The following is a 12056-nucleotide window of genomic DNA, read 5'->3' on the forward strand; positions in this document are numbered from 1 at the left end:
TAGCCAAAACCGCTAGCATGTAGCTGAAAAAATAGCTAAACTTCAAAATAGCCTAAGAAACTGAAAGCCAAAATTAGCCAAAACAGCTAGCATGTAGCCATAGACTGTAAAAATAATGTAGCTGAAATATTAGCTAAACTCCAAAATAGCCAATTAGAATAGCATCAATTTGCCAAATCACCTAGTGTAAATATTAGCCTAACGCCAAAAGAGCCTTAAAAATTTTTTTAAAAGCCTAAATTAACCAAAACAGCTAGCATGTAGCTGATTAGCTTAATTCCAAATTAGCCTAAAAAATCTAGAAAATGCCAAAATAGTCCAAAAAGCTAGCAGAATACCAATTTACCAATTTTAAATACCAATTTTAAAACTTTAAAGCTGTAACTTTTTAGCATAATTATGAATAATAAAAATTCAGGAATATTATTCCAGATTAAATCAACTAAAACCTTAAATAACTTTCAATATTTTACCCTCCATAAAATATATTTTGTCAAAGCTATATAAATTAGAAATGAGCGCAAGATAACATCAGACTGTTAATAACAATAAATTAAAATGATCTGGAGGGCCGGATAGAATTACCCGGAGGGCCGGATCCGGCCCCCGGGCCTTGACTTTGATACATGTGCCTTAGAGGATCTCTGTCCTCTCTCAGCAAACCCCGTCTGGACAAACATGGCTACTTCTGTGTTTGGAGGCTGCAGACTCTGGTTTCTACACATTAACCAGATCTGGTTAACCCAGGTCTGTGACTCGTGAGAGGACTCAGGACTAATCTGTTCTGTATGAGCTGACAAGTCTAGAAACTATCTGGGTGGGGGGGGCGGGGGCAGGTCAGGACAGGAGGGGGAGACATCTGTTTGTAGCTCTTAATGGAAGAAGACTGAGTCTTCAGCATCCAATCATCTCAGAACTGATCTAAATGTGCGGTCAGTCCTACTGGAGACTTCTGGAACTGCTGGACCAAACTGATGAGATCTCATATGACCTGCTGGGTTCAGTCACCTGGGCAGCACCTGTCTGACAGCTGAGGGCGTGGCAGGAGACAAAGAAGCCAGAGCAGCTGGAGAGGTAACAACATGAGACCACGTCATCTTCTGGAAGAACTCTGAATCGAGATCCCTGGCTCTGGGGAGGGAGAGACCCTGAACGCCTCAGACTGAGGAACCTCTAGAGATGATCAGTGGATGTTCAGAGCAGATTGAAAGTCTTTACAGACTGATCTGATCTGATCTGAGGACACAAGTCTGATTCTCCTGACAAACATGTCAGGGATGAACGAGCGCAGATTCACCCACGAGTCCATCCTCTGCTGCCGCCCAGCAGCTCCGATCAGAGTGACACGATGGTTCATTTCAAGAACATCAGAACCATACCTCAATTCAGCCCAGTTTGACCCCCCCACCCCCCACTGTGATGACAGTACCCACTAACCACTGACCCACAGCGCCCACTGCAGGCCACACAGAGTAACGACATCTGTTTGCATGAAACGATGATGTTTCTGATCTTAAATCTGGTCCTTTTCGGTGATTTGGATGCTTTCGTTATTAATTTTCTGTTTTCTGAGTGAACCCCCAGACTGCAGTTTTCACCATTCTTTCATGATCATCACCAGTCCTCCTGGATCTTTGAAAATCTGTTCAATCTAGTTTGCTGCTTCCTCCCTGAACATCCTCAGAGGTTCTGGAGACTCAGATTAAAGCAGAGGACGTACAGGGAGTGATGGGAGAAGCTCTGAAAGCCCCTCAGAGAGTCTAGAGGAGAGAAGAAAGCCGAAACCTCCAAGATCTGACTCCACCAGAGGTTCCTGTCAGTCTGAGCATGTAATGATGGGGAGTCCATCCTCCACAAAGCGTGTTCTGCATCAGCCTCTGATGGAGAACTTTGTAAAACTTCAGTGACACCAACATCTGCGCGTGAAGCTGCAGAGATGCGTGGGGTGAGAGGATGGGGGTGTGCGGGGCACGGTACCTTCAGAGTCGTTCATGCTGTCGACGATCTCGTCCACGTGAAGGGGGTCCCCCTCCAGGATGGGGAACTGGCTGATGGGGTATTCGGACATCAGGTGGTAGACCCCCTCCAGGGTGAAGTAGCAGTTGCGCTCCTGCTTGTCCTCCTCGTACAGCAGCAGCGCGCTCCTCCAGCCGAAGCGCTCGAACAGCGCGCTGAAGGTCTCTGCCATCTTCACGTAGTGCGGGGCGATGCGGGTCAGCTGGGAGAACTCCGAGTTCTTGTTCCCGAAGCCGGCGGCCAGGGCACCTGCCGAGATCATCGGGATGTTCCAGTGGGACGCCAGGCGCGCCACCCCCGCCGCCTCGTACTCCCGAACGGGACCCAGGATGAGGTCCGGCTTCCGCGCGCAGGACCGGTCCACCATCGCAAACAGAGCCTCGTTGGGGGAGTCGGAGCTGTAGAAGTGGAGGTGGAAGTGGAAGCTCGAGAAGTTGCCCTCCTCCGCCTGCAGCCTCCGCTGCGCGTAACGGAGCGCTGGAGCCACTCTGGCGGAGGAGAAGAGGAAAGAGTTGTTCTGCGGCAGGAACACCACCACATCGATGTCCTCCGTCCTGCCAGACAGAACCGGGTCCAGGAGGGTCAGCAGGAGCGCGCACAGGCGCGTGCAGCTCGGCATGGTGTCGGGGGTCTCCTCGGCTCCTCAAGTTGAGCGCAGCTCTGGAAGTGGAGTTTGATTCTGCGCACAGACCTGCTGCACGAGCGGATCCAGGCGGCAGAGTGCGCAGCCCGCACGCGCGCTCAGCCTGGAGTTTGAAGCATCTTTCAGACTCGCTCCTGCGTCATCGAAGACCCCCACCCACACACCCCCGGTCTTAAAGCTACACCGCCGCGAGCGCACAATGAGCCACTTCAGCGCGGCGCGTGGCTCAGGCGCGAGCCGCTTACCAAACTTTCCTGGGTAACTTCCAAACGTGCGCTTGGCGCGCGTGCACGTGCACTGGTGCCCGATGAGCTGGACTTTGGGTTTTTTTTTTTTTTTGTTGAGGCTCCGCACTCACACGTTCATGTCAAATGTGTCAAACACGCGTGAAGACGCGCGGACACTACCCGTCTGCAACGACCTGGAACTATGATGGAGTTCCGATGGTCCAAACTGGTCTCAGAACAATTAAATGCACAGGAGGAAATTGGTCATATATTTTTGTTTGTTTAAATCAACAAAGTTTAATTAAAGTCACTAAGGTGAAAACAGACATGTCGCTCTTGTTTCTCTGCAGTTTCCTTCCTGACATTTTCAAAAGAAAAACTTCAGTCAATTTAAGATGAGTTTCTTTTTTTCTTCTACGATAAATCTGGTGTTTTTATTATGTTCTTGTGGCATTTTTCTAAAAATTAAAATTGTATTTCTCAGCACTTCTCAATTAAAATTGTGAATCAGAAGTAAACAAAATATGGTATTTGCGATGTAGAAGAATTGCTGGGTGAGCCACCAGCTCCCTGCTCCATTCTGATGCATCCTCTTTCAGACAAATAGATCCACGAACGTCTTCGTTTCTCTTCTCTGAGTTGGAATCTGCTTTTTTGTTGGACCGCTAATGTTAGGTTGGGGTTGTGAGGTTCTGTAAACTAGAGGGAGAGAGTGTAAACAGGTGGGTGACAGGAAGTGGGGGTGGGCTTACTCTGCAACAACAGTCCCACCCCCAAATTACTCAGAGGTGAATTTCTCCCAGAAACTATGTCCTAGAAAACAACACTTTTTAAAAAAAATTTTGGTTTGGCTTTGGCTTTTTGTTGCGATCAAATATTTGCTTCCTTAGCAAGAGGTATGCTATTGTTAAAATGACACCAACATCCATCCATCCATCCATACAATAATCTCTGTAAATGTGGTGCTTTTTTTGCCGAGTGCTCAGGGAAAGGTTTTCATTTGACACCTGCATGCCAGTGACACCCCCGGGACGAAGCAGACGAACAGGCGATCTGTCGAGTGAAACCCGAGTGAAATCTCTTCTGGCCATTACCTTTGGCCAGAAGAGAGGGAACCTCCATGCGCAGCGCATCAACCTTGGCAGGGACAGACACCAGCGTCTCCCGGATGAGGCCTGAGGCGGGCGGACGGTGGCAAAATTAAAGACAGTAATCCCGGAGAAGAGTAGACAGCACCCAGGCGCCCCTGCAGTGCACAGCCCAGTAGTGGAGCTGAACTGGGGTGCACCGTCCGACCACCCATGTCACCTCCACTCCCCACGCTCTCTGGAGGGCTGGGAGGGGCGACGCCAAAGCAACAAGGGAGCAGAAGAACGGTCTCGAGGTCGGTCGCCATGAGGGGCAGCAGGAGCCGTAGTCAGACGGCAAGATTCCACAAATAGAGAGGCCGCCGCAGCAGACCGCGAACAACGAGAGCAATTGAAAAAAGAGCAGAGCGCCGATGGAGTCGTGCTAACTTAGAAGCCAGGCCAGTACGCTCAAGATCCTCCAGGCCCGCAGCGCCATATAACTCACCGGCACTGAGGCCACGGGCACCGCACATCGGCCTCATCAAGGGCCACAATGAGGGAAGCCACCGCAGGCTCCACTGAAGCCATCTCTCCCAGATCATAGCGTCAAGCCTCGTGCATCTCCGCCAGAGCAGGCCTGTGAGAACGCCATCGTGTCAGTCCAGCTGGCATGCAACTCCAGAATTTATTTCTCCGACGGAGGGACAGCAAAGGAGGAGTAATCACCCTGTTGATGGAAGAAAGCGCTGCAGGGCCCAGCTGAGGAGGGGGAACGTCCAGCTGGAGACGAGTCAACGTGGCACACACAGCGGAAGCCACGGACCCATCCTCACCACCCCGTGAACCGGCGGAGGCGTGGGATCCAGAGTCAGAAGCCCCGAGGCTGGCAACATCAAAGTCGTCCCGAAACAGGGAGTCCGAGGCCACCACGAGAGGACATCCCCATTAGGCATCAGTGCTTTTCCCAACCATTAAATTCCAAGATTAATATGGATGCATTTTATAAATATGTATTATTTTTCTGCCACTACTGCCATTAAGCAGCTGCTAAAGTCCCACTCACAGTGGTCCCACTCCAACTATATTTTTCTCTATCGTAACATCGTTCTCAGTGGTCTTTTAATTATGCTTTTGCAGTTTTGGCACAAAATCAGTGCAGGAAAAGTTAATCAGAAATTTGCTCTGGGTTGTGGACGGAACTTGATCCCCTGCTGTAGATCTTAAATCTCATGGATCTCTCTTCCCGTGTGGAGGAGGCAAGGCCACCAGGCCGAGGTCCCCCGCCAGGGATGGGGTAGGGGACAGAAGGTCGAAGGTCCCCCCTTCCTTGCGTGATGAATGTGTGTTGGTGTGTGTTAGAGTGTATATTTGGAGGTTTTAGAGGTGTGTGTACTAGAGGGTGCAGTTAAAATCCTGATTGCTCACAGAGATACCCTGTCTCCCTCTCACCAATGGCCCTCCATGTCTATGGGGCAATTAAAACCAAGCACAGAGCAACCACAGGAGTGCCTAGTAGTCCACCCCCCGCGGTGCAATGCAAGAGAACCCCCCTCCCCATCACCCTAATGCATGTTTGTATGACGAACGGGGATAGGTTGGGGGTAGCTGGCAAACTGACCCCCAATGGTGGACAGCCATCCTGCCGCCGCCGCTGGGGGTGCCCCGCTTTGGCTCCAAGTTCCCCCAGCCCAGGGGCCCCACCACATTGAGAACCAACCCCCCAGGGCCCACACCCTCCACCCCACACAAGGAGAGAGGAACCAAGAAAGAGCCAGTCTCAGGGGCAATTCCCGGCCCCAGTTCGGTGTATGTGGACTTTGTCCCTCTGTATGATGTTGACCCCCTGGGAAAAAGGATCACTAACAGAAACACTCAGAGCAGAAACCTTTGACTTTGCTGCCTCCTGCTGGTCACTCTTAGCATTAACTGCGACACTGCTGCCATGTTTCTGATGTTTGGTTGTTTCTCCCTCTGAAGGTGAAAATGATGATTCTGAGCTTCTGCTTGAAGCAAACTTTCATTAATAGATGGAGATTTCTGGTTTGACTCCACACCTGCTGATGTGTCCCTGAGCAAATCGCCTCACGTCCTGAGGTTTTTATGTGAGCCTGATGTGTTCTTTGACAGAGATTTAGAATGAGAAATACTCGGAAATTCAAAAACAAAATGATTTCTTTCTACATTTGTTCTCTTTCATAAGAAAAATGCCACACAGACATGTTAAAAACTCTAAAAACGGGATTTTCAATGGAGGGGGATTTTAAACAAACATTTAACACAAAACACTTGAGTTCCCTGAATGATTCATAAAAACTGATCATGATTCAAGAGAGAATTAAGGCAACATTTGATTCTTCTTGTAAAGGAGATAACTCAAAGAACTGCTGAGTTTGCATCAATCCTTTAAGAGGAATTGGGCAAAAATAGGAACAACCAGGGAGTTTAGATCCTTTTAAAACACAAGTCGTTCTGTCTACATTACTTCAGGGAAATTCACCCAAAAGTCATGATTATGTCATAATCTGGATCATTTAAGCATAAGTCTAAACTATTTAAATCAAAACCTGGATTATTTCAGTGAAATTCTGGATTATTTGAGTGAAAGTCTAGATTATTTGAGTGAATGTCTGGATCATTTCAGTGGCAGTCTGGATTATTTGAATCAAAATCGGGATTATTTGAGTGGAAGTCTGGATTATTTCAGTGAAAATCTGGATTATTTAAATCAAAGTCTGGATTATTTGAGTGGAAGTCAGGATCGTTTGAGTGAAAGTCTGGACTATTTGAGTGGAAGTCTGGATTATTTCATAGGAAGTCTGGATTATTTGAGTGGAAGTCTGGATTATTTCAGTGAAAATCTGGATTATTTGAGTGGAAGTCTGGATTATTTCAGTGAAAATCTGAATTATTTGAGTGGAAGGAAATCTGGATTATTTGAGTGGAAGTCTGGATTATTTCAGCAACAGTCTGGATTATTTGAATCAAAGTCTGGATTATTTGAATGAAAATCTGGATTATTTGAGTGGAAGTCTGGATTATTTCAGCAACAGTCTGGATTATTTGAATCAAAGTCTGGATTATCTGAGTGAAGGTCTGGATTGTTTGAGTGAAAGTCTGGACTATCTGAGTGGAAGTCTAGATTATTTCAGTGAAATTCTGGATTATTTGAGTGAAAGTCTAGATTATTTGAGTGAATGTCTGGATCATTTCAGTGGCAGTCTGGATTATTTGAATCAAAATCGGGATTATTTGAGTGGAAGTCTGGATTATTTCAGTGAAAATCTGGATTATTTAAATCAAAGTCTGGATTATTTGAGTGGAAGTCAGGATCGTTTGAGTGAAAGTCTGGACTATTTGAGTGGAAGTCTGGATTATTTCAGAGGAAGTCTGGATTATTTGAGTGGAAGTCTGGATTATTTCAGTGAAAATCTGGATTATTTGAGTGGAAGTCTGGATTATTTCAGTGAAAATCTGAATTATTTGAGTGGAAGGAAATCTGGATTATTTGAGTGGAAGTCTGGATTATTTCAGCAACAGTCTGGATTATTTGAATCAAAGTCTGGATTATTTGAATGAAAATCTGGATTATTTGAGTGGAAGTCTGGATTATTTCAGCAACAGTCTGGATTATTTGAATCAAAGTCTGGATTATCTGAGTGAAGGTCTGGATTGTTTGAGTGAAAGTCTGGACTATCTGAGTGGAAGTCTAGATTATTTCAGTGAAAATCTGGATTATTTGAGTGGAAGTCTGGATTATTTGAGAGGAAGTCTGGATTGCTTGAGTGGAAGTCTGGATTATTTCAATGAAAATCTGGATATTTTTAGAGGAAATCTGGATTGTTTCAGTGAAAATCTGGATTATTTGAGTGGAAGTCTGGATTATTTGAATCAAAATCTGGATTATTTGAGTGGAATTCTGGATTGTTTGGGTGAAAGTCTGGACTATTTGAATGGAAGTCTGGATTATTTCAGTGAAAATCTGGATTATTTGAGTGAAAGTCTTGATCATTTCAGTGACAGTCTGGATTATTGGAGTGAAACTCTAGATTATTTGAGTGGAAGTATGGATTATTTCAGTGAAAGTCTGGATTATTTGAGTGGAAATCTGGATTACTTGAGTGGAAGTCTGGATTATTTCAATGAAAATCTGGATATTTTTAGAGGAAGTCTGGATTATTTCAGTGAAAATCTGGATTATTTGAGTGGAAGTCTGGATTACTTGAGTGAAAGTCTGGATATTTGAGTGGAAGTCTGGATTACTTGAGTGAAAGTCTGGATATTTGAGTGGAAGTCTGGATTATTTCCGTGAAAGTCTGGATCATTTCATTGACAGTCTGGATTATTGGAGTGAAACTCTAGATTATTTGAGTGAAATTCTGGTTTAATTGATTCAGCAGCAGCACACGTTTTTCCAGAATGTATTTAATTAAAAAAAGTTCATTTGTGTGTACATGTTTGTCACACAAAGCTGTCAGGGAGGGGTCACACAGCACAGTTCAAACAAAAGTCCTTTCTTTAGAAGGTGCAGAGCCCCCCTCTCTGCTGCTGGCTCAGGTGGTGTGGTGGGGGGTCTTTACAGAGGATCCTCTCAGCAGGTCTGCGCAGCAGCAGCTGGCTGGGCCCCTCATCGGCGTTTTTGATGATCTTCCAGGCGTCGTGGTGCATGAGCCCCTCCAGAGAGCAGCCGTTGATGGACAGAACCTCATCGCCTACAGCAATCCGCCCAGACTGCTCTGCAGCGCCCCCTGAGGTGGAGAAGTGCAATGATTTACAGAAGACAACACTTCAGTCGTTCTGTTGAGGATTAAATTCGATATTTCAGATGTGGCCCTACCGCTGCACCACGGCCGCCAATATCTAATATGGGTGGCCGTGGTGCAGTGGTAGGGCGGTCAACTCCTGATCAGAAGTGAGCGGGTTCGCTCGTTTCCGCCTTGCCCGTCCATGTGTCGAAGTGTCCTTGGGCAAGACACTGAACCCTGAATTGCCTCTGGTGGGAGGTTGGCGCCAGTGTTCGGCAGCGGAGCCACCACCAGTATGAATGGGTGAATGGGACTGTGACTGTGAAGCGCTTTGGGCCCTCGAAGGAGGGTAGAAAGCGCTATACAAGTATACACCGTTTACCATTTGTGTTGTAACGTCCCACTCAGGAGCTGAATATGCGTAGTTCATTTGAGTATTTGAATGTTACAATATTTGTGTGAACTTTGGCACGAGTGTGTGAAAGCATAAATGATGACGTGTGACTCCGGGTTTACACCGGTCTGTCTGCGGTGTGTCTCTGTTGCGTCCGCCTCACAACTGTCAGTTAGTTTACATGGACTCCGTTGCGTCTGTGACTCGTACCCCCTCCCCCAGGGCTAACGGAGGAGAGGTTAGTCCTACTACCCCTGTGTCGGGTTGTTCGTCCCACTCTCTTTGCTTATCCAAAACTTGAAGGTGTGTATTACTTACATCTGAAACACTTAAACATGTGTTTGAAATGTGAATACGGTAGCTACCTTAAAGGGTGAGTGAGTGTTAAACATGTGAACGTCTAAAGGTGACCTGAGTGCACCTGTGTGTGTCTGTAAACATTTGTGTTACTGTGTGAATGGTTGAGTGTGAACGTCCCAGCTAACGTATGAATGTGTGACTGTCTGAGTCTACAAACGTGTGAATCTTGGAGAGTGTTCCCGTTCAGCCTGCGTTCACCTGCAAAGATGCGTTTGACGGTGAGAGGCCGGTCCCCCTGGCAGGAGGACCTCCCCCCCTCCAGACTGAAGCCCAGACCGGCACTGCTCTTATGAAGCTCCACAGCAAACACGCCGTCGGCGCCTGTGAGACACAGACACACACGGGTGATGGAACAAGCTGCACCGAACTATTGAGACGCAGTAAGAAAAACTCTGATTAAGATAAAAAGTGGAAAAAAATGTAAAAAAAAGATGATTTGAAAATGATGAAGTAATAACTGAACTAATAAAGGCTTACATTACATGTTTATATTACATGTATTTCAATGGCTAAGTTCTGCTTTTGCTGTTATAATCCATAATGTTTGTTTTTGTAACTTTGTGTACTACATGTAAAACTTAAATTAAAATTAATAAAAAAAAACACTGAATTTCTGAATCAACACAGGTTAGAACACAGCAGGGATTTGATTTCTGCATCAGCGCAAACCTTCACCTCTGCATCAGTGGGAGAATGTAATCAAAGGCATGATGGGAAATGAGCACAGGCTAACTGAGGTCTGCAGAAACCATATCCCGGAAAACAAAACCGTTTCTTTTATTCTAAAAAAAAAGGATAATCATGACTGGAAATGTGTCAACTTCCAGTTGACCCGATTAGTCAACAAATTCAAAAGAATAATCGATGATTAGTCGACTACTAAAATAATCGTTTGTGGCAGCACTAGTAGCAGCTATTCTTTTTCCCTCTGATTGATTATAGAGATGTTCTTTGCATGAATGCCTCATCCACCTGTCCTCAATCTCTCAATACTGTATTCCACTGTGCATTGAGGTTTGTGACCTGCTGTAGTCGTCTCACTCATCACTGTGATCTTTAATGTCCACACTGGATGACTCTGGTCTATAAGGCACTATTGGTTTGGTACCTTCATATTAGCTCTCTTCTTCAAAGAACTGCCAGTCGATACACACTTCCCTCCCGGTTATGACGTTGAGACGTATTGTGTCCTTTCAAAGTACAAATGTTCAGACTATGGATGTAAAGGACAAACAGAGTCTGTCCAAGACAGTTTGATTGACAGATTTAAAAGGAGAAATACTCAGAAATGCAAAAACTATATGATTTCTTGTTACATTTGTTCTCTTTCATAAAAAAACATCCTCTTAAAAACTCAAAAACAGGATTTTCATCGGAGGGGGACTTTAAAATCCGCTGAAATTATGGCCTGGCTGCATGGTACATGCTTATGAAAGGCCCTCATTTTCAAAATGTTCCTGGGAGGACCCCCAGACCCGCCGCAGTGGCACCTGGTCGTGGTAGCATCTTATTCTGAAATGCTTTCCATATCGTATCACCACAAAGCTGGCTGAGTCTATCATGTCTCGATTCGTGGACCATGCACTGAGATGTGTGTCAAAAATCCCCAACTCCCGTCCAGGAGCTCCACACTCACGGTCAGGACAGCTCACAGCGTGGCGAGCCGCTAGCTGTCTTTCCGCCATGTTTGCATCTTCGTTCGTGTTCCTCCAGATAACAACCACAGCTTGGCCGGACGGCTTGGCTTGATGAAGGCACGACACCACCTCCCCGTGGGTTTTACCCTCCAGACTGGTTCCATTGATGGATAGGATGCTGTCGCCTCTTTGGATTGAGCCCTCCAGGCTGGCCGCCCCCTTGGAGAAGACCCTGTGGACCTGCACAGAGCAGCTCTGAGGGGCTGGAGGACTTCAGCTTTTTTCTTGACATGAACCTCTGTTGTTACTCACAATGACTTTCTTTTGCTCCAGGTCGGCGCCGCCGGCAATGCTGAACCCGAGCCCGGAACCTTCGCCTTTGTTGAGGACGACGAGCAGCGAGCCGTGGTCAGGCTGCAGAGTTCAGACGCCACGGTGAGAAGAAAAGTCAAGGCAGCCCAGCAGGAAGCACGTCTTTTCAGTTCAGTTATATTTTTATAGTGAAATATCACGATGCAATTGTCTCAGCGCGCATACTGGTAACTGTACATAAAGTCAGTCGTGAAATATAAGCAGTAGCTGGTTGCTAAAGTACGTTAGCCTGGTGTCCCTGCTGGATCCGGCCCTCCAGATCGTTTTATTTTATTGTTATTAACAGCCTGATGTTATCTTGTGCTCATTTCTAACTTGTATAATTTTGACAAAATATATATTTATGGAGAGTAAAATCTTATTTAAGGTTTAAGAGTTTTCTGGAATAATATTCCTGCATTTTTATTATTCATCATTATGTTAAAAAGTTACTGTTATAAAACTGGAAATAAAATAAGCCCCCCAACCTTTCAGTACTAATGTGAGACGTTAAGAAACATCTACAGCTAGAAAAAAATCAGATTCACACTGAAAGGAAAACAGGGAGAGTTTTATAGAACCTGGTAACCTTTCACAGATCTTTTTGAGATTATGG

At 45.9% G+C, this 12056-nt stretch overlaps 2 protein-coding genes across 2 annotated transcripts in view; both read right to left on the reverse strand.

The window, feature by feature from the left end:
* npr3 (natriuretic peptide receptor 3) overlaps positions 1 to 3582 on the reverse strand; it is a 35563-nt gene extending 31981 nt beyond the window's left edge. The window contains exon 1 of the mRNA XM_024260098.2: positions 1978 to 3582. Coding sequence (XP_024115866.1) covers positions 1978 to 2635 — 658 coding nt within the window. The 5' untranslated portion in view covers positions 2636 to 3582. The remainder of the gene's footprint in view (positions 1 to 1977) is intronic.
* A 4768-nt stretch (positions 3583 to 8350) lies between these two features.
* Positions 8351 to 12056, reverse strand: part of pdzd2 (PDZ domain containing 2) — a 43683-nt gene continuing 39977 nt past the window's right edge. The window contains exons 23-26 of the mRNA XM_024260282.2: positions 11402 to 11503; positions 11089 to 11329; positions 9651 to 9773; positions 8351 to 8701 (exon numbers count right to left, since the gene is read on the reverse strand). Coding sequence (XP_024116050.1) covers positions 8472 to 8701; positions 9651 to 9773; positions 11089 to 11329; positions 11402 to 11503 — 696 coding nt within the window. The 3' untranslated portion in view covers positions 8351 to 8471. The remainder of the gene's footprint in view (positions 8702 to 9650; positions 9774 to 11088; positions 11330 to 11401; positions 11504 to 12056) is intronic.

The sequence above is a fragment of the Oryzias melastigma genome, linkage group LG9 (genome assembly GCF_002922805.2).
Source record: "Oryzias melastigma strain HK-1 linkage group LG9, ASM292280v2, whole genome shotgun sequence".
In the NCBI taxonomy this organism is placed as follows: Eukaryota; Metazoa; Chordata; class Actinopteri; order Beloniformes; family Adrianichthyidae; genus Oryzias; species Oryzias melastigma.